Genomic DNA, 19,991 nt, shown 5'->3' on the forward strand with positions numbered 1-19,991 from the left:
ATTTCAGTTGGAGAATTATATTACACAACTTAAGATTTTTTGAGTCCAAGCTGCATTATTTATGTTCTAAATATTTTTATTGTGTAAGCTTTACAGTTGCAGGTAGTGCAGTTTTTTTTGTTCGTTTTTATAACTCTGTAGTGATCTTCTACAAAGAAGTATCATGTATGATGTAATATAAAATGTAGTAAGTAATGGATCTGTTGGAATTCTGAATACAAATTATTAGTACTTTAATGGTATAAACTGTAAAATGTATCTAGTTTTTTCTTTTTCTAAGTTGTAAGTAACTGATGAATTTTAGTAATGCACACTAGAAATGAGTTAAAAAAAGTCAAAATTTATTTCAAAGTTACTGTAAAATTTATTCTGCGTGGAAATTTTAATACATGTTTTTAGATTTCACCAATGTCAAAATGTTGGTTAGTTTTGATTTGTAAGTAGGCTCACTTTTAAAAGATTGTATTCTCAAAGCTTTGTTTTTATGAAATTGAGTTTTTAAAATAAAATTTTTCATTAGCCCCTCTAGCTGATAACACAGCTGATATGAAAGTGAAGAAAACTCCAGAACATAATTCATTCAGGGATTTCACAGAAACCTCAGATTTTATCCAAGATTCCAAATCATATCTCCCAAGACCTGTTGTTCTCTCACCAAAAAAGGTGGTAGTTGTGAAGCATGAAAGATCTGATGCCTCCAAAAACAATTCTAACCCAAACATAAGACATAATGCTGGATGGTCATCTCATCCTTTTAGTAGGACGAACCCCACCCATGGTTACTACAAAATAAGCTGTTCTTGTCAGATGCTTGGTGCAATTGCAAAACATGTTTATCCCTCAGCAAATGAAGCTCATCCTCCTGGTAGCTCTTTAAACAACATACTGGAAATTGTGGATAAAAAGTTGAAAGCATTTGTTAACAAAGATGAAAATTCAAAGACTCTTGCAGAGCATGATAATGAAGAATCTTGGAAACCTTTACCAGAAAAGCCATCTAACCTTTCCCTTGCTAACTTGGTTAAAAGCAGCAGAACTGTAGGAAATCCTCATGCAGATAACCAGGTGAAGAAAAACTGTAGAACAAACAGCATGGTTAAGTTGTGGATGGACACACATAACAAGCTCTCTGAACAAGAAAGCCATGCAGGAAGTGCCCATTGTAGACCAATTGCCACAACCATTATTGGCATGAAAAGGAAATTATCTGCTGAAGAAAGCCATAAATTTATACCTCTGAAACACCTCAGACCTCATAACAGAGAACACATATGGACAGGAAAACCTCTGTCTAGTTGCAGAATGATAAACAGAAACATATACTTGCATTCCACAAGGACACGTCTTCGCATTCGCAAAATCAAGGTATAAAATAAGTAATAAATGGACTCCTTTACCTGGTTGCCTTTACTAACATTTATTTCATTTGATGAAGTAAACCAGTAAGTAGTGGTGTTATGATAAATATAATACTTAATAATAAAGTTTTTATAAGCACAAACCATCAAAATTATATTTTGTTAAAAACTTTTAAACAAGAATATTATTTTTAATGAATTAGAAATATGTCATTACCAACCTGCTAACAGTTATAGCCAGAAAAATATCTTTTAAAAACAATTATTTTTTCTTTCTTTCACTGAAATGGCTGTTAAATACTTATATTTTGTACATAAAATGGGATTAGATTTAGATAGACCTGAGAATGTTTTGCAATTTTAAAGAGTATAATTAATTTAGTAATCTGTGAATGTCTATTTATTAGTTGTTGTTGTTTTTTAATATTTAAATAATTGTAATGAAATTAATATTTTGAACTTCCATGCCATTACTTTTAATTGTTAAACAAAAAACAGTTTTAAGAGTTTTTAGTTTAATATTTAATGAAGGACATACTGAACTAACTAATCCAAAAATAGAATAATAGTAGCCTTTATGGGTGAGAAGTTTTAATTTTAATTTTAAGATGTTTCAAACTTATAGTTTCTGGTTATTATTTGATACTATGATGACCTGATACTGTGGGGTCAAAACATTAGAATTATTAAAATAATAATTTGTTCCTGTAAAATTTAGTTATTGTATTTTAGAATTAATTTTTAATATAGTAATGTTAGTAAGCTGATTTAGAATTTCCTTCTTATGCATCTCGAATTGAAGAAATAAGATAACTATATAGATAGATATATAAATGTATTTCTCTAAAAAGTATGGTCTGTACAGGTTTTAGTAAAATGCATGAATGGCATGAATTGTAGTACTGCAATTTTAAAATGATTATAATAGTGTTTCGGTCTATAGAGTTCTGTTCCGTCTGATTACTGTAAATACTTTACACAATTATCTGAAGAACAGTTGTGTATTATTCGATTTTAGGAGCAATAAAATACTTCCTCCAAAATCTTTGGTCTTTCTGAAGTGTTAAGTATTTGACTCAATGATTGCACATTCTTTACACAAGTTAGTTTTCTCTTTTCTTTCATTCTGTCTCTTTTAGGCACTTTTAAGCTCAATTAGAGATGGACATTTTTTCCAAAAATAATAATTGTTAGAACTTGATTCATATAAGCCAGATACTAGGCTGTTCAGGGAAAATGAAAACTCAGTCCATTGAGAAAGGGACATCTTACATGTAGTTTCAATGCCCAAGAAGTTCAAGAACTACCAACAAAGAAAAAGATTACTGCTGACATCTTTTTACAAGATAAGAGCACATCAAAAGTACAGAAATCTCCTCAAATGACATCTGAAGAGAAAGTGAACACATACATGGCCACTTCCTCTCTACATCTACAAGGCAACCCCTTGAAATTTTAGGCAGGTAATATCCATATGTACCTCCAGCTTAGTAGACTTGCAGTTAAGTATCTGATATTTCTTGCAACTCTGTAAAAAGGTTGTTCAGTAACGAAGGTTATATTTTAAATGTGTGAGCCTCATTAGGTTCAGAGAATGGTAACTTGTTAACCTTTCTTAGCTGCAATAGTTAACTTTGAGGATTTAAGCATTACATTACTTATATTTCTACTTTGTAATTTATAAATTGTGTTAGTTTCTGTACCTTTAAATAAATTATAAATGTTCTTTTTTCTACATTTTGTTATTGTTGTGTGTGTCACATTTATGACACTTTAAGACATTAAAGTTGTTGTGAACATGCTTTATAAAACAATTAATACTGAATTGTCTGAAATAAAACATTTGAAAAAATGTACGTACTACACAGTATTGTTGCAAAAAGTTATTAATAAGTGAATATTTTATTATTTTTAAATTTTAAACACCTGCATGTATTAATTTAGGATTAAACAAGTAACTTAATTCAAAGTTACTCTGCCTGAATTCTGAAAACAGGATTCCAAAACACATCTCTGTTTTATATTTTTAACTTTGCTCATCTAAGCATTGGTCCCACTTGCTCAAGTCTTTTATGCCCCACTTACATGTTCTTGGTGATATTTTTCTCATGACATTCTCTACCTATGTCAATGCTCACTCTATTGTGGTACTGTATATGCACTTCACTCAGATAATATAATCACTTTTTATTGACTGTTTTGTCATGGTTTTCTCTGATGCAGTACTGTGCCTGGTTATGTTATTGATTATGACTTTGGTGTCATCTTGTGGATTTCCATACAGTTATGATTTTCTAAAAAAAACAACCAAAAACAAACAAACTTTTTATACACAAATTCCTGTGTTACTGTTGCAAACATGAAGGCTACTCAGACCTCCCTCCCCTGTTCCACTTCTGTTATCTAGCATTTTTCAATAGTCATGGGGGGTCACTCTCTGTAAGTTGATTCACTGTGAGATGGAGATATATAACTGGTCTGGAGGTTCTGACATTACTTCTCTTGGTGACCCAGAACATTTTGGGGAGAATTTGGACTTTGTTTTTCCAATAGCTTCTTTTACTAGGTCAGCTTCTTACAAGATCAATTTGAATCAACTACCTCATGCTCCTTCAATTAGTCACTTGGGTTTGTGAGGTTTTGAGGCTTTCCTTGGTTGCATTTGAGTTACTCCATCCTTGAAGGCAGAATGATCAAGGAGAGATCTATTTAGTTTTCCTCCTTCAAGTGATATTGCTGTTTGTGCTGGGAGGTTTACCACCCAGTTACATGAGGGAATAGCTATGATTTGTCTCCCATATATGTTGATACAGCATGCTTTGGCTTATCACTGCCAGAAGAATGTCTATTTTGATTCCCAAATGCTGGATTCTCATATGGTCATGTGGGGTTTCAGACTAGAACCTGTGATCAGTTTGAACAGATCATATATTTGTTCCATTCATCTAACTCTCACTACTGTACTGAGATATTTATTTTCTATCCAACTTGTTTGTGTGAAACCTATCAGCATTCCCCACATCCATTTATGAACAAGTTAGACCCTTTGCTGACTCCCAGAATGGTCAGATTACCAACCTCTGCTCTATTTTTTTGATTTCCTGGCTTGTGTGTTGTTTGGACTTATTAGATAGAGATGTCTTGTTGGAGAGAGTTCATCTACCTGCTGCTGCATTCCACAAATTACAAGAGGCTTGTTTTCTCCATCCATTGTTGTTTGAAGTAGTTTCAGTGACATTGGAATCAAGGATTGATGTTGTTCATTTACATACTTTATTGTCATCCTTGGCCTGTTAACTTTCTTTGGTTGCAACTAGTAGTCTGGGTGTGTCTGCTTGTAATTTTTCCAGTCTCTGCCTTCAGATCCTCAATCTGTTCCATCCTTATCCTTGCAGCTCTTCTTCTCCTCAGGTTGGTTGGCTAATGCCAATGACACTGATGACTGTCCAATACCAGTAGGGTCTGTGGATGCATGGTTACATAATTTTCTGGAAGTCTGGACTTTCTTTACTACAAATCCATAGGTTTTCTAGATTATGGTGTCAGGTTTGTCATTCAGTTGACATCTACATCTTTATTTTCCTGATCTGTGGTGTTGATGCTTTCACCAGATCCACAGAGTGTGGCTCTTTGTTTCCAAGCTGTTGATCAAGGGGGTGATAGAGAGAGTCAGTCCAATTCTTCTGGGTTTTATTCTCATCTCTTTTTTTCTCTTCGTAACCATTTCTGGATCCTCCTTGGAGTCCTTTCTCAACCTATGATGGCACTTTTCCAATGTCTCTGGAAGGCCAAATTCAGTGTTGCTGCTGCACATCGTCACATCATGTGAAGCTAAGTCTTCTCACTGATTTCTATGTTTTTTGCACAATGGTCAGGTTCTGTCCTTTGGGGTAGCATCTGCATCATATGTGTTCTGCATAGCAATATAAACTTTCTCTTGTCACCTTCATTGGGCCTGTGCACACATCATCATGCAGATGACTAGCTATGTCTATCACCATCTCATCAGATGGCAAAACAGCACATCCACATTCTTCTTTTAGAAGCTACCAAAGCTGGATTTCTTATCAGAACAAAGAAATCTGTTCTATTGCCAACTCAATACACTGTCCATCTGGAGATCACTTTTAATGTACTTTACTCAAATCAGGCTCAGCTGACTCCAGGCTATCGAGAGAGCAGTCAGACTCTTACATCTCCTTCTCCTATTGTATGGATGGCTCTCCTATATTTTTGGGATGTAGGCATCTCTTAAATCTCATTCCTTTGGGAGGGGCACGTGTAGATCTGTCAGTAATCAGTGCACAACCAATGAGACATGACCTCCAACTAATCTTTTTACTCAGGAGCAACATAATAGATCTCAAGAGGTGGTTGAATTGGAACCATGGTGTTGTTGGTATTACTTTTCTTCTCTTTCATTTCATGGTTAATCTTTTCATGAATGGGGAGAATATATCAATGATTAGGAATTCCAGGGCTTATGGATGCACAACAGATCTTACATTTTATGGGTGGGTAACAAAGAAAACTTGCACGTTTAAAGATGTACAATGTTTGGAAGAGGTTTTATGATATAGGAAGATAAATATTAGGTTGAGGAATAATTTGTGAGCATTTTTAAATAATTTCATTCAAGCATTACATGCAAGACTATACAATACTTCAATGCATGAACACATTACACCCAAAACATTTATTATGATACTTTATTTCATGTAATACCTAGGTATATAGTATGCATTGTTTTAAACGAAATTGCAAGAAATTAAGTGCGAAAAGCAGATGGTGTCGAAAATGCTCGATTTTGTCCACTTGACATTCCATTTAATGAGCTGAAAATGAAAGCAAAAATTAAAGACATATGAAAATCAAACACACCATCTATTAGAGCAAAAAATTATCTACCAAATGACATGAAATATTTTGCGAAAGCATTTCATTTATGAATATATTTTTTTAACTTGAAAAAAGGCTCACAAATTATTCCTCAACCCAATACATAAACAATTTGCATCAGTAGAGAATTATTAAGTAGTAAGATATCTTGTTGATGTCTGTTTCTTTGTTTAAATGACATTGTTTTTACTTTTCAATAGATATATTATTATTTTATTGAGATGCAATGTTTGTAAACTAGAGTTCTGTTATTATGTTTATCAAATAAGGTTAGTTAAATTTACTATTTGGCAAATATGGTTGGCAAGTGAAAAATACTCTGACTGAAATCTTTATGGAGTATTATTCAAAAAATGTATAATTTTGATTTGTTTCAACTGAAAACAATATTAACTTTATTGGTGAATGGTGATCATAAAAGCTAAAAATGTTATTTTATTTACAGTGGATTAATGCAAGACTACATATTTAAAAAAGAAACAAAATGATGATTGCTTAGTGGTGATGTTAAGTTGTTGTTAGTGATTCATTCACCAAGTATTATGTTTTTGTGAAAATAATTCTGCAGACATAAAATACAATCCAAATAATTTGTGAAAACAACATACAGACACCTTTTTCTTCCCTTGCTTGTGAGAGTAGGAGGCATGTGTGTACTAATCAAATACTGAGCCCCTGATTACAAAACACCTATACTCCCCCAGCTTTAAGCATAAATGCAGTTCTTCCATGCATATAGACTTATACTACAGAAGACTGAAATCTGATGAAAGTTTTATACAAACCTACCTTTGAGTTTTGAAGGATCCAGTAGTAAAGTATTAATATAATACCCATTATGTAAGGTAACACAAAATCGTATTACAGCTGTTCCAAAATAATTTAAATGTGCACAGTTTTCTGTTGAAAAATAGTTCAACACAAGCCTACTGTAACAAGTGTCATCAAAATTATCCTTTAATTATTGGACTGACCAAGAACAGCAGCTAGTGTTAACAATAAAGCTGCTATACTGGAATATGATACACTGGCAGTACTTTAAATTCATCTATTTTTTGCTATTGCTTTGTTTATCTTATCTACATTTATGTTTGTAACTGTTGTAAAAAAGTATCTTAGAATGGCTTGTATGAGTATTAACACTTTTATTAATAATGCAGAGAATAACGTTTTGATCTTCCTAGGTCATCTTCAAATTAATAGAGAGTTTGCAACTGCCTGTTGCTGTACACATCTTAAGGATAAGAGTATAAACGGGTACGGGATTGTAGGGGGCATTGCAGTTAGATGTTAGGTTATTAATTAGTATAGGTATAAAGGTGTTCTTTTATATTAGTTTAATTTTGGTTTTAGTTGTATAAGTAGGGCTTCTTTGATTTTTCATTTGTTTGTTTGTTTCCCTACTTAGTATCTGGGCATTTTCTATGGATGTGTTCAAAAATATGTGAATGTGTTTTTTGTGTTCTTGATCATATGCACTAATAACAAGGATCAGTGAAACTGTGATAAACTATGAAATAACCATGTTTATATACAGAAGTAGTTACAGTGAATGAGTTTTATTTCCAATATACACACTTGACATGTATTCCTCAACATTTAATCGACATTTACAAAATTTGAATGTAACTTTACCTGAAGATGATTCAATATTGTGGATTGAAATGTTGTAACCCTAATATCAAATACTGGCTAAAGTATTTGGTCAAAAATATTTTTCTTTAAAAGGTAAGAAGATAATGAATTAAGGTAACTGTAAGTCAAAATTATTCAGTAGTTAATGTGTATTCAGCTGGTTAAGTTAATGAATATAGGATTATCATGGATGAAAATTGAAAGGATGGGACTGGAGCACCTTGAAACTTCTACAGAATTTTTTGTTCAAATTAGAAGACATTCATTTAATCAATCAGATGTTTAAGAGTATATGACCCTTGTATCTGTGTATCTGAAAATTAAACAATTTATTAATTATTTGAAAACAAGTTCTATCTGGTTAAATGATGTGGAGAAATACTTTAGTTATTCTTAACCATTTGCTATCAACATACTTTTAATATTAATTTCTCTTTAATCATTCTTTATATTTGTCATTTTCCATTTGTTTTTCACTCTAATCCTGTTGCATTTGAGAAGCAACTAACTATAGGTTTTAAGAAAAAAAAAAGATTTATTGTTAAGCCAAATTTTTGAAAACACCTTTCAGACTTGTAGGCTAATATGGTTATCAAAATCTTATAGAAATATCCATTTTCTTTATAAAATTGCATAATCTAAATTTACTGCTTCTATATGTAATAATACAAAAGCACAAAAAATGTATCAAATGAAAATTGTAAAAACTTAACATTTAGATTTCATATTATTTTTGTTTAAATGAACTAATTTTCAGTAAAATTTTGCTGCAATTTATTCACATCTGGCAAGATGTTTAAAAATATTCTTATTTTTTGGTTCAGTTTGGTTGTTAGCACACAAGTCCACAATGAGCTAGTTGTTATTTGTTTGCAATGGGTATCAAAACATGATTTTTAGCATTGAAGTGTTGAATTACCTGAGTCACACACTGATGTTTTGTTTTTGATAAAATTATATTTTAATACTAAAAAGACTACATTATCACTCATAGTACTACTTTAAACATTTTTTTTTTATAATTTGAACAACAAAATAACATTTCACATCTTTTCCTGACTAATCCTCACTCATTTACAAAATGCTTAGTTTTACTCTTGTGTTTAAGACGTTTTCTTTCTGTAAGAACTCCTGACCATAATTTGTGAACGAATCGAAACTTCAAACTCAACTATTATATGTGACTAGAATATGTTTTACAATTTGAATTGATAGATGTCATTTTAGGGAAAACATGAAATTATGAAAAGTGTACACAGAATATTACTTTTAAAATGTTTGACTAGTTCTACTTGTATAACTACAAAGGGAAAAACAACCTTAAAGTGTAAATTTTTGCCATATCAACAAAAATATGTTTACCAGATAAAACAAACATGACTAAAAGTTGTGTTACATAAATTTGGATAAACTTTTAAACATATCTATCAAATACCTTAAGATTAAAACAATTTTGAATATATAAATCAGCTAACTGACAAACAATAAGATATACGTTAAATGTTCAGTATAATTGTCCTTGCACTTTATACACAAAAATTAATACATTATTATTGCATAAAGACAGATAAAATTGCACTTGATTAATATGGCAAATATAAACAACTATAAATACCACTGAATTTTTTACTTACAAGTTTCTTACATTGAAATAATACAAGATCAATGATTGAACTGATATGTATATGTAAAATTTAAACAAAATCTATTCAAAAGTTCATTAAAGTTGTGACATTAAAGTTATCCAACAATCTCATAATGTTGCACATCCCTGATATATAGATGTTTGTTTTTACTAAGTTTTATTAAAAAAAATAAATGTAAAAAAGACAACAAAATATGCCAAGGAAATTCTATTCTTAATCATTATGAAGCAGGAACTTAACATGAAAAGTATCCCATCAAACAAATAAAATCATACTATTTGAGCATTTATGATAAGTGACAATATTTCAAACATAATGAATTTGACAAAATGTTATAACATTATTCCAATAACCAAGTTAATTTAGGTTACTTTAAGCTGAAGTAAAACAGCCTCACAACCTTGTATATAATATTTCAAATAACTGTGCTTAATATACACGTACGTTTTATCATGTGGTTTAACAATTTCAGTTTACTATCAATATTTAATTTGACCACTTACATTAGAGAATTATGTCTACTTTAAATCTATAACATGGGTTAATGATCATTTCAACATGCACTGTTATGTAAGTGGACATTCCCACTTCACTTTGCACAAAAGAAAAAGAGCACCAACTGTTAACAACAGAATAATAACACGAACACTTCTAACTTTGGGGGATTACTCCCAAAATTTACATTTTATACTCAATAAAATGTGATTTAACAAGTAATAAGATGAGTAGTTTAATGAAATAAACTCTTTATTCTCCTTCCAAAATACACCTCTTTCTCTTACTAATATGAAATTTTGAAATGGTTTTGGGTAATTTACTCTACCCCAACCTCCACATACAGCTGTGATTGAACCAACTGCAGTTTTTAATTCAACCTGTATTCATTACAAAAAAAAAACTTCCACAAAAATAAATAGGGTTTATATTTATAAATATTTCATTTCTTGTTGCAATGGTGACTTATGATCTTCCTGTTTTTCAAGGGTATGAACATGGAAGGGTTGATACTGTTTTTAATTTTTTAACCCTTGAAATCTATTCTGTTTTATGATGATTCTTAAATTACACTGGATTATGCCTGTGAGATTTTAACTTTATCACTGTGTTAATAAGCTGCTAATATAAAGTTCTCACACAGTGAAGGAAAAATTCTAAAACACTGCAGTTGATTATAAATTTATTAAGTTTTGTAACAAAATTAACCAATTTTATTCTTATTTGAAAATTACCATATAATTATGTTCTTATAAATAAAAAATTACATACAAGCACAAATTTTGAGTAAGATGAATTTACAGTTAAACAATAAAACTGAAAACAAGATATATATATATATTCTTGCACACAAAACTTAATTATATCACTTGTCATAATTTTAAACAAAATGTTACATAACCCAAAGAATGCTATATATCTCATTCAATGTTTTCTAATCCACACTGAAATTCATTTGTTTTTTTACCAGTAATAAAACCACACCTGTGCATGGGAGTTCAGCCAAACTTTCTATTTTTTGTGATGTAAAAAATTGTGCTTATACAGTTATAATGCATCTATCTGTAGTATTTAACATTTTTTACATAGACTATTATTCTGATGAAATATTAGCATTTTCTTGGCTTGAAATAGTCCCACACCACCTGTCACATAAGCATACTTGGTACTTCATGTGTTGATTTTGGATTTTACAAATTAGAGCCTTCCTTTCAAACATTCTGTGTACAAGTCTGAAAACATGTACATTGTTGGGGGTCAAAGTGTGCATGCCCCAACCTTTTACAGAACAACATTTGATATTATTATGAATTTGATGTCAGAATTATCAGCTTTTCTTGTCACCCTACTTTGGCTGATCTCATGAAAGTTCATGTTAAAGAAAATCCTAGATATGCATTTAAAAGGTTCTACAGTGAAAAGTATTTTATTCTTCACATGAAGATTACCTTGCACCTTGACTGGTCAGAATACGAGTTAAATTGACTTCCTTAAGATACAAGTAGTAAATTCATAATTATAGTCAACATTATTTCTCTAATATATGGACACAACTTTGTACATATTTAGTTAAAAACTGTCATGGTACTGGATCAAAAATGTGGGTCAAACAGGCAGAATCTTCAATAACCCATTCATAAATATCATTTGTTTTTGTTCTTAAATACCTTACTTGAACAAGATAAAAAAAAATACTGTATCATACTTGAAGAGCTTTTCATCTATAGGTTCATATATCTACAATAGCAAGGTTAACACCTTGTTGGTTTACTAACTTAATGAACTAAATGTCGAGATACAGTTTTTTAGTTGACACTATAAGCCAATGTGTTGAATCTAACTTAAGCCTAATTACAATCATTTTAAGCCTAAGCAGTTGGAACAAATCTATAACTGTATTTACCAAATAAAATTATAACATAATTCTTTGTCTAGTGCTGTAAACCAAAATGCTGAATATGTTTATTGTGTCTACTTAGTTAGTTTAAACTTATATTAATGGATCTAACTGGCAACAAATATAAGCCTAACTTCTCAAACATGGTTACAAATCAATAATAGCTTACAACTTTGGCTCCTTTTTAAAACTTGGTTCCAAATCACATGTATGGTACAATCACAGATACTGAATAGATCTACAAAATACATGTAATTTTCAAGTGCTTACTTAAGTACAAGTCTCTTAATTAAATTATATTTTGGTAGTACTTTATTTGAAAAAAAAGTATGTACCAATAGACTCATAGGAATGTGCAAGAAAAAACAATTTCAGGAATGACTTTTAATATCATAAGATGATTCTCCACCTTATTTTTTTGAGATTTCTTGGGTCCTTGACAATCAAACAAATGCTGGAGAATGAGCGTTTTGATAAAATTTCGAAGTTCTTTAATCACTATAGTACACTTGCATCCATACTTTTTATTTTCTAATTTCTGTTCCATAGTGAACAATCATCTGTCAGAGATGGATATTATAAGCCTTTATATGCTTTCCAGTGGCACATTTGAAATAAATATGTATTTATAAAGGACTCAAGATAATAAAAACATAATTGCAGTGATAGATAGCATACATCTTATTGTCATGAGAAACATGCCACTCATTTTTTGCAAACTTGCATGTGTTACAACAGATAAAAAAGAAAGACTAATTTCTTACCAACAACCCTGAAATGTCACATAAATATTTCCTTGAATATTCTAATATTAAAAAGATATTCACTTGATAAATTATCATGCTTATTCTTTATTAAACCTTCTTTAGCTTTAACATCTTTTCTTAATAAATAAATAAATAAATATTTACATATCCTGGGCAAGTGTGATACTGAAAATGTATTAACGCTGTTAATAAACGTAATTTACTCCTACTTCTTGCTGATGTTAGTATATTTTGATTATACTTTATTATAAGATGAGGAAGGCTAGTTTTTTTTTTAGTGGAGAATATGGTGGAAGGGATGCAAACCACTTTCTAGCACTTGTAATTAACACACAAATGCTTACAATAATAGCACCAGAGATGCTCCAAACATCGGGAATTTCCTTAAAAAAGAGAACTTGCCATAGAAAAGCAAAGATAATGTCTGCTGCTGCACGCACAATGGATACAAATCCAGCTTGTTCTATCTGGAGAGCTTTAGTGAAAAAAATTTGTCCCAGAAAACTAAAAAGACCTAAGGCAACACCTAGGAATTGGCCAATACCACAAGGTGGCCATGAAAAGTTCCCAAAGACAGCTGTACTCAGGGCTGTCACAATTACCCCAACCCATCCAAAGTTGAATAATATGACAGAATGGTGAATTTTTTTCATCTTACGAAGTACAATGTAAACACCAGAAGCAAATACAGTTGAGATGAGGGCAGCTCCCACTCCATATAGACGGATGGAAGGTGGAATATCTACAGATGAATACTGACGAATGATGGGAAGCTTTGTTATCAGTAACACACCAGTCATTGTTAAGAGAACTGTTATCACTTGAAATAAACCACAGGGCTCTTTAAGAAAGATACGAGCAAATATTGACACAAAGACAGGGACACTGAATACAATTACTGAAGCTTCTGCTATAGGGAGGTAATGAAAAGCAATAAATCTCAGAAACAAGCTAGTAGAGCCCAAAATGCCTCGTACAACCAAAAAAAATCGTTCCTTGCTGTTTCCAAAAAAATTCTGATGATTATTTATCACAAGAGGTAAAGAGAAGATGAAAATTCCAAGAAATCTCAAACAAGCAAGTTCTCCAGGGTACACTAACTGTAGATATCTCACAATTACAGCACACAGAGAGAAAAAGATACAGGATATAAAAGCATAAGTTAATCCTTTATATAAACTGATTTTGTCACCACATTCAAAACATTTCTTCCTATTTCTTGTTCTAGAAACGAGACTTGTTTCATCCATATCAAACCTGAGATTGGGTTCTGACTCTATCTCATCACTATCATCATCACCCTGGATGTTTGTGCCTTCAGAACATTTATCCTGTCTTACAGAATCAGACCCTGACTCTTCACTTTGGACAGCACGTATTAGTACAGACATAATCTGGTCTGTTTTCCCTTGTGACTAGTAAACTTCCAGCTGAAAAATATTATGCAAAGAATTAGGATCAGTGTTACTTGAAATATAAATATTCTAATCACTAACTCACAAAAGAACTGGGTAATGGACAATTCACTGTTTGACATATCTGGCTACTTTTATGTCATTTCTGCACAGAATCTTTTTTTTTCTTCTTCTATTATATTTTCTCTTTCCAGTAAAAACCATCAAAATTTTAATTCACATCCAGTTTTCTACGTAAACTTTACAATAATATAATAGTTACTTTAAGTTTCTAAATTTATGTCTAGGCGTTTTCAAGAATGTAGAAATAGTTCATATAAATGAACCACAGAAACAGACATATATTTTTGTTCCAATGTAAATACCTAATATTAATTTATTAGACTTGCCACAAGACATTAGTATCAGATCTATTACATTTTTAACCACTACATTCTTCCTCATATTAATGCTTAGTCCATGACACGTAAGCCTTATCATAATTGTTACTGTTGTTATTATGGCTAGAAAAATGATGAAAAATATCAACCTTGAAACTTCAAACACCCCTGGTGAATTTGAAGAATATGATACTTTATTTTACAAAGTAACACTGTTAAGAGAAACTTCAATCAAAAAATTTAACTGATCTTTTCACACAAATATTTTAGCTTATTTATCTGTTTTAAAATTAATTCACAGTAATTAACAATGACAGCAAATATATTTTACAGAGTTGATAAAACACATAATACCACTTGGTCTTTTTCAAATCTTCAAACACTTAATTTTATGTCTCAGATTTTACATATGTGAGAAAAACATTTTACTTTAACAGGAGTTACCAAAAAACTTTAGTTGTCTAAATATTTTTAAATATTTAACATTAATCTGTTAACAAAACTTAGGATTACGTTTAGTAAAATATTCTTTTTATATGAAGCATGATATTCTTTGATAGATTGTTTAGGCAGAGTATTCATGATGAAACTTTGTAAAATGGACAGCAACTGCCTGTTGTGGAGACACAAGTGTAGAGGATGACATGTTGAAAGTCTTCTGCCTTTCTTCTTCGAGTAGAGGAAGACTTTCAAAATGTCATCCTCTACACTTGTGTCTCCACAACAGGCAGTTGCCTTCCATTCTACAAAGTTTCATCATGGAGTATGATATTTATTTTAAATAGAAAAGCCATTCAAAATGCCTCATGGATGATGATAATGAAAATATTATTCGTATAATTCAGTTTAAAATGATTACTTATTCAAAGCCAACTGTTGGAAAAAATTAAGAGAGTGACTGGAATGATACCTGGGTTGGTAAGTTTGTGATGCGAGGACAGTTTAAGGTCTCCGAAATTGTTTTCTCTTAAAATAAAAAAACGTTAGAAGGGATCTGATTGAGGTGTTTAAGACTAAGGTAATTGACAGTATTGATGCATCATTTATTTTTATTTTTTCTACTTAATGTCAAGAAGGATAAGACTAGACAATATAAATATAAATTTTGGTAGGTTTAAATTATTCAATCACACTCGTTTCATTTTTAATAAGTTACAAGTTAATTCTGTAATCTTATTTAATACAACAAATGTAAAAATCACATAATTATTAAATACCATGTACTATTACTTTTCCTTATTTTTCAGTATTACTATTAACAGTAATGTATTATATCGTGATTACAAAGTTATTTCCAATCAACTTTCCCAGTGTTTATTCCTACCTTACTAACGCCGGAGTTTCTTCATGATATTAGATATTACTTATTTGCGTCACACCCCTATTCATATACTTTTGCCCTCTAGTGTGTGTCTCTGAAAGTGTTCCGTTTCAAAAATAAATAAAATTAAGAGTAACAAATATTTTGAAGTTCATATTTCATGCTGTGTTGTAGCCCACAGAGTGTATAATTCTCCTAGTGATTCATGATATGCGCATGTTTTACTGACTCATAAACTGCAACATTAAGTGTCCCTTATGTGATGTCATTTCAGTGTCTATTGACTGACTGACAGCGAACACACACTACTGTGATCAGTGATGACGAGAGAAACCCACTTGTTGAGAAAATTTATATGCAAAAACGGCTCGTTTGGGCTGAGAAAACACTTTTACATAGAAAAGCGAACAACGTTTCGACCTTCTTCGGTCATCGTCAGGTTCACAAAGAAAGAGGTAACTGACCGGAAGCTGACCACATGTTTGAAAGGGGTTGTGTAACTGTGTGTCGAAATGTAGAGGGCGGTATTAGATGTTTGAATATATAATTTTATTTATTTTATTTTATTAATATAGGTATAAAGGCGTTCCTTTATATTGGTTTATTTTGGGTTTAAGTTGTTGTATAAGTAAGGCTTCTTTAATTTTGCGTTTGTTTATGTTTGTTTCTTTATTTAGTATTTGAGTGTTTTCTATGGTTATGTTGTGTTTATTTGACTTGCAGTGTTCGAAAACGTGTGAAGGTGACTTTTTATGTTCTTTGAATCTGGTTTCCATTTTTCTACTTGTTTCTCCAATATAGAAGTCGTGGCAGTTATCACATTGTATTTTATAAATAATGTTGGTGTGGTGTTTGTCAGTGTAGTTTTTACATAGTATAGACCTCAGTTTTGTGCCGGGTTTTTGAATAAATTTGGTATTAATTGGAATGTCATATTTTGTTACTAATTTTTGCCAAATGTTGGTTATTTGTTTGCTGATGTCAGGAATATATGGTATACAGCAGTATATGGTTTCGTGGTTTTTTGATTCGTGAGCTGTATTTACTTTAGTTGGTTGATTTTGCTTTCTGTCTAGGTGTGTGCGTATAATGTTTTCTACGGTTTGTGGAGGAAACTTATTGATGTTGGTGAAGTATTGTTTTATTTTGTCTAATTCATCGTTAATTTTATCTGGTAAGCATAGTTTTATGGTTTATTTGGTTTCTTAGTATGTTGAGTTTTTGTTTTGTTTCATGTGCTGAGTCCCAAGGAATGTATAGTCCAGTATGGGTGATTTTTCGGTGGATTTCTGTTTGAAATTGTGTATCAGTTCTTGTAATTTTGAGGTTAAGAAATGATATTTGATTGTTTTCTTCCTGTTCACATGTGAAGTTGATGTTGGGATGTATAGAGTTAATAAACTCAACATACTAAGAAACCAAATAAACACAGCAATAAAACTATGCTCACCAGATAAAATTAACGATGAATTAGACAAAATAAAACAATACTTCACCAACATCAATAAGTTTCCTCCACAAACCGTAGAAAACATTATACGCAGACACCTAGACAGAAAGCAAAATCAACCAACTAAAGTAAATACAGCTCACGAATCAAAAAACCACGAAACCATATACCGCTGTATACCATATATTCCTGACATCAGCAAACAAATAACCAACATTTGGCAAAAATTAGTAACAAAATATGACATTCCAATTAATACCAAATTTATTCAAAAACCCGGCACAAAACTGAGGTCTATACTATGTAAAAACTACACTGACAAACACCACACCAACATTATTTATAAAATACAATGTGATAACTGCCACGACTTCTATATTGAGAAACAAGTAGAAAATGGAAACCAGATTCAAAGAACATAAAAGTCACCTTCACACGTTTTCGAACACTGCAAGTCAAATAAACACAACATAACCATAGAAAACACTCAAATACTAAATAAAGAAACAAACATAAACAAACGCAAAATTAAAGAAGCCTTACTTATACAACAACTTAAACCCAAAATAAACCAATATAAAGGAACGCCTTTATACCTATATTAATAAAATAAAATAAATAAAATTATATATTCAAACATCTAATACCGCCCTCTACATTTCGACACACAGTTACACAACCCCTTTCAAACATGTGGTCAGCTTCCGGTCAGTTACCTCTTTCTTTGTGAACCTGACGATGACCGAAGAAGGTCGAAACGTTGTTCGCTTTTATATGTAAAAGTGTTTTCTCAGCCCAAACGAGCCGTTTTTGCATATAAAAATTTACACACTACTGTGGTTAACACAAGTAACCTCTCAAGGCGGTCTTCGGCCCCCTTTTAGGGAAATAAGAACAAATACCAAGCGGTATATTAAAAACATTAATAATTAGTTACCTAAATTAGAGTTAACTTCATTCAAAGAATTAAGAGTAACGTGTATCGATTATAAAGATAAAATATTACATACAAACACATATATATATTACGCATACATCATATTACTTAAAACCAAAAAGACCGCGCTTCATACTTTGAGACCATGGTTTGCATTATAAGAGCAAAAACCCAATCACACTATACAAACGAACAAAAGAAGTAGCCCAAAAGTTGACGGTGGGTGTTGTTAACTAGCTGCTTTCTCTCTAAATATAACAGATTTTCAAAATTGTTTGTGGTCCTTCAGTAGCTTCGAACAAGTATATATTTAAAGACGTAAACCAAATGAAATTGCTCCTTGAGAAAACTTTTATAAAACTATGAAAATTTATTATGATACTAGTATGTTTCATGTTCAGTGCTGTTTGTAAATTGTTATGTACTTATTGTACATATTTTGGCTCTAATATTTAAGAATATTTTAATCTAAATTCATCAAATTAATATAAATTATAAAATTAACCATTTTCACTATTTGTCTAATTCCAGTGAACCTGGTTTGTCTTGTTAAAATTGCTAATTTTATACATGTAAAATAAAATCGCTGGATGAATGAATGGACGAAGAAACAAACCGCAAATCTTTAAACAAACAAACAAAAAACTAAAATTTTCGCACGTAAAATAAATATAAATTCACTAAAGGCTTGTTTGTTTTGAATTTCGCGCAAGTAGCAACTCGAGGGCTATCTGCGCTAGCCGTCCCTAAATTAGCAGTTTAAGATTAGAAGAAAGTCAGCTAGTCGTCATCACCCACCGCCAACTCTTGGGCTACTCTTTTACCAAAAGCTAAGTTTGAACTTGTTTGATTTCATACTTTCGGTTAAAGTTATTCTAACAATAACTGGAAGCCAAATCAAACGACAGATGGAAATGATTGTAATCTTGATTGTATTTTACTGTATATTATGAAGTACAGGTAAAAAATTAAAAAAACAAATATTTTGAAATACAATAATAATATAAGAAATGTGTTGACTCCAATGCAAATCTTCGCATCAGGCTGCCTTTCTATCTAATTACCAGTGTTAAGGAACCCTAGTTACCGTACTCCTTCACACACACATGGAGGTTTGTGGAAGCAGTCGCCTGGCCTCTGTTTCTACTTCAAACTTCTTTCTTCTAGGTTAAAATAGTAATAGTAACAATGGCAATATCTTGGAATGCTAAGAATAATTCCAATGTCTCAAAAAAACGGAAACCTTTAATTTCTTAAATAAATGCTTGGATTTTACATGCTATGCCCTACTTGTTTAATAAATAAAGACTGATTGATGAAACTGATTGATGTTACTATAAATGTATAGTATGTATGAGTTTAATTTCATTTTTATCATTTTATCACTGCCTCCAATTTTGATGGAAGAACTAGCAGAATGGTTGTCATAAAATACACGAATGCTATGGCAAAGGTCTAGTTCTAATTTTATTTTTGTACAGTGCTAACATCAAAGTTAGAGATTTAAAGGAATGCGACCAATTGACAGTCTCCATAATAATGGAGCTACCAACCATATTAATCAATTTAACTCTTTTCTTTCATAAAAATAAATAGTATCAACAACAACAAAAAATCTTCATCACAGCCTTACCCTTATCACTAGTGCTCAGTAACCTTTACATGGAAGAATATGAAGATAAAATGACAGTTGCTTTGAGAAATACATTTATAACATCGCCACATAAGCAGATAGAGTAATTGTTCAATACCCAAATGGGTGCCACCTCATGCTGTTTGGCTGTCTTAGAG

At 31.3% G+C, this 19,991-nt stretch overlaps 2 protein-coding genes across 6 annotated transcripts in view; one reads left to right on the plus strand and one right to left on the minus strand.

Moving 5' to 3' along the window:
• Window positions 1–2,401, plus strand: part of LOC143244522 (uncharacterized) — a 32,662-nt gene extending 30,261 nt beyond the window's left edge. For all 3 annotated transcript variants that reach the window (XM_076489365.1, XM_076489364.1, XM_076489366.1), the window contains exon 6: window positions 521–2,401. In XM_076489365.1, the coding sequence (XP_076345480.1) occupies window positions 521–1,371 (851 nt within the window). In that variant the 3' untranslated portion in view covers window positions 1,372–2,401. The remainder of the gene's footprint in view (window positions 1–520) is intronic.
• Window positions 2,402–8,829: 6,428 nt separating this feature from the next.
• On the minus strand, window positions 8,830–19,991 carry LOC143244523 (solute carrier family 35 member G1-like). Of its 3 annotated transcripts, none has more exons than XM_076489368.1 (2): window positions 19,834–19,991; window positions 8,830–14,127 (listed from the first exon to the last, which is right to left on the minus strand). In XM_076489368.1, the coding sequence occupies exon 2, from the start codon at window positions 14,086–14,088 to the stop codon at window positions 12,943–12,945; it is 1,146 nt and encodes a 381-aa protein (XP_076345483.1). In that variant the 5' UTR covers window positions 14,089–14,127; window positions 19,834–19,991; the 3' UTR covers window positions 8,830–12,942. The 3 variants fall into 3 exon arrangements, with proteins under 3 accessions (XP_076345483.1, XP_076345482.1, XP_076345484.1); XM_076489367.1 differs by lacking the exon at window positions 19,834–19,991 and adding an exon at window positions 15,817–16,473; XM_076489369.1 differs by lacking the exon at window positions 19,834–19,991 and adding an exon at window positions 15,710–15,778.

This window comes from Tachypleus tridentatus, chromosome 2, assembly GCF_004210375.1.
Source record: "Tachypleus tridentatus isolate NWPU-2018 chromosome 2, ASM421037v1, whole genome shotgun sequence".
NCBI lineage: Eukaryota > Metazoa > Arthropoda > Merostomata > Xiphosura > Limulidae > Tachypleus > Tachypleus tridentatus.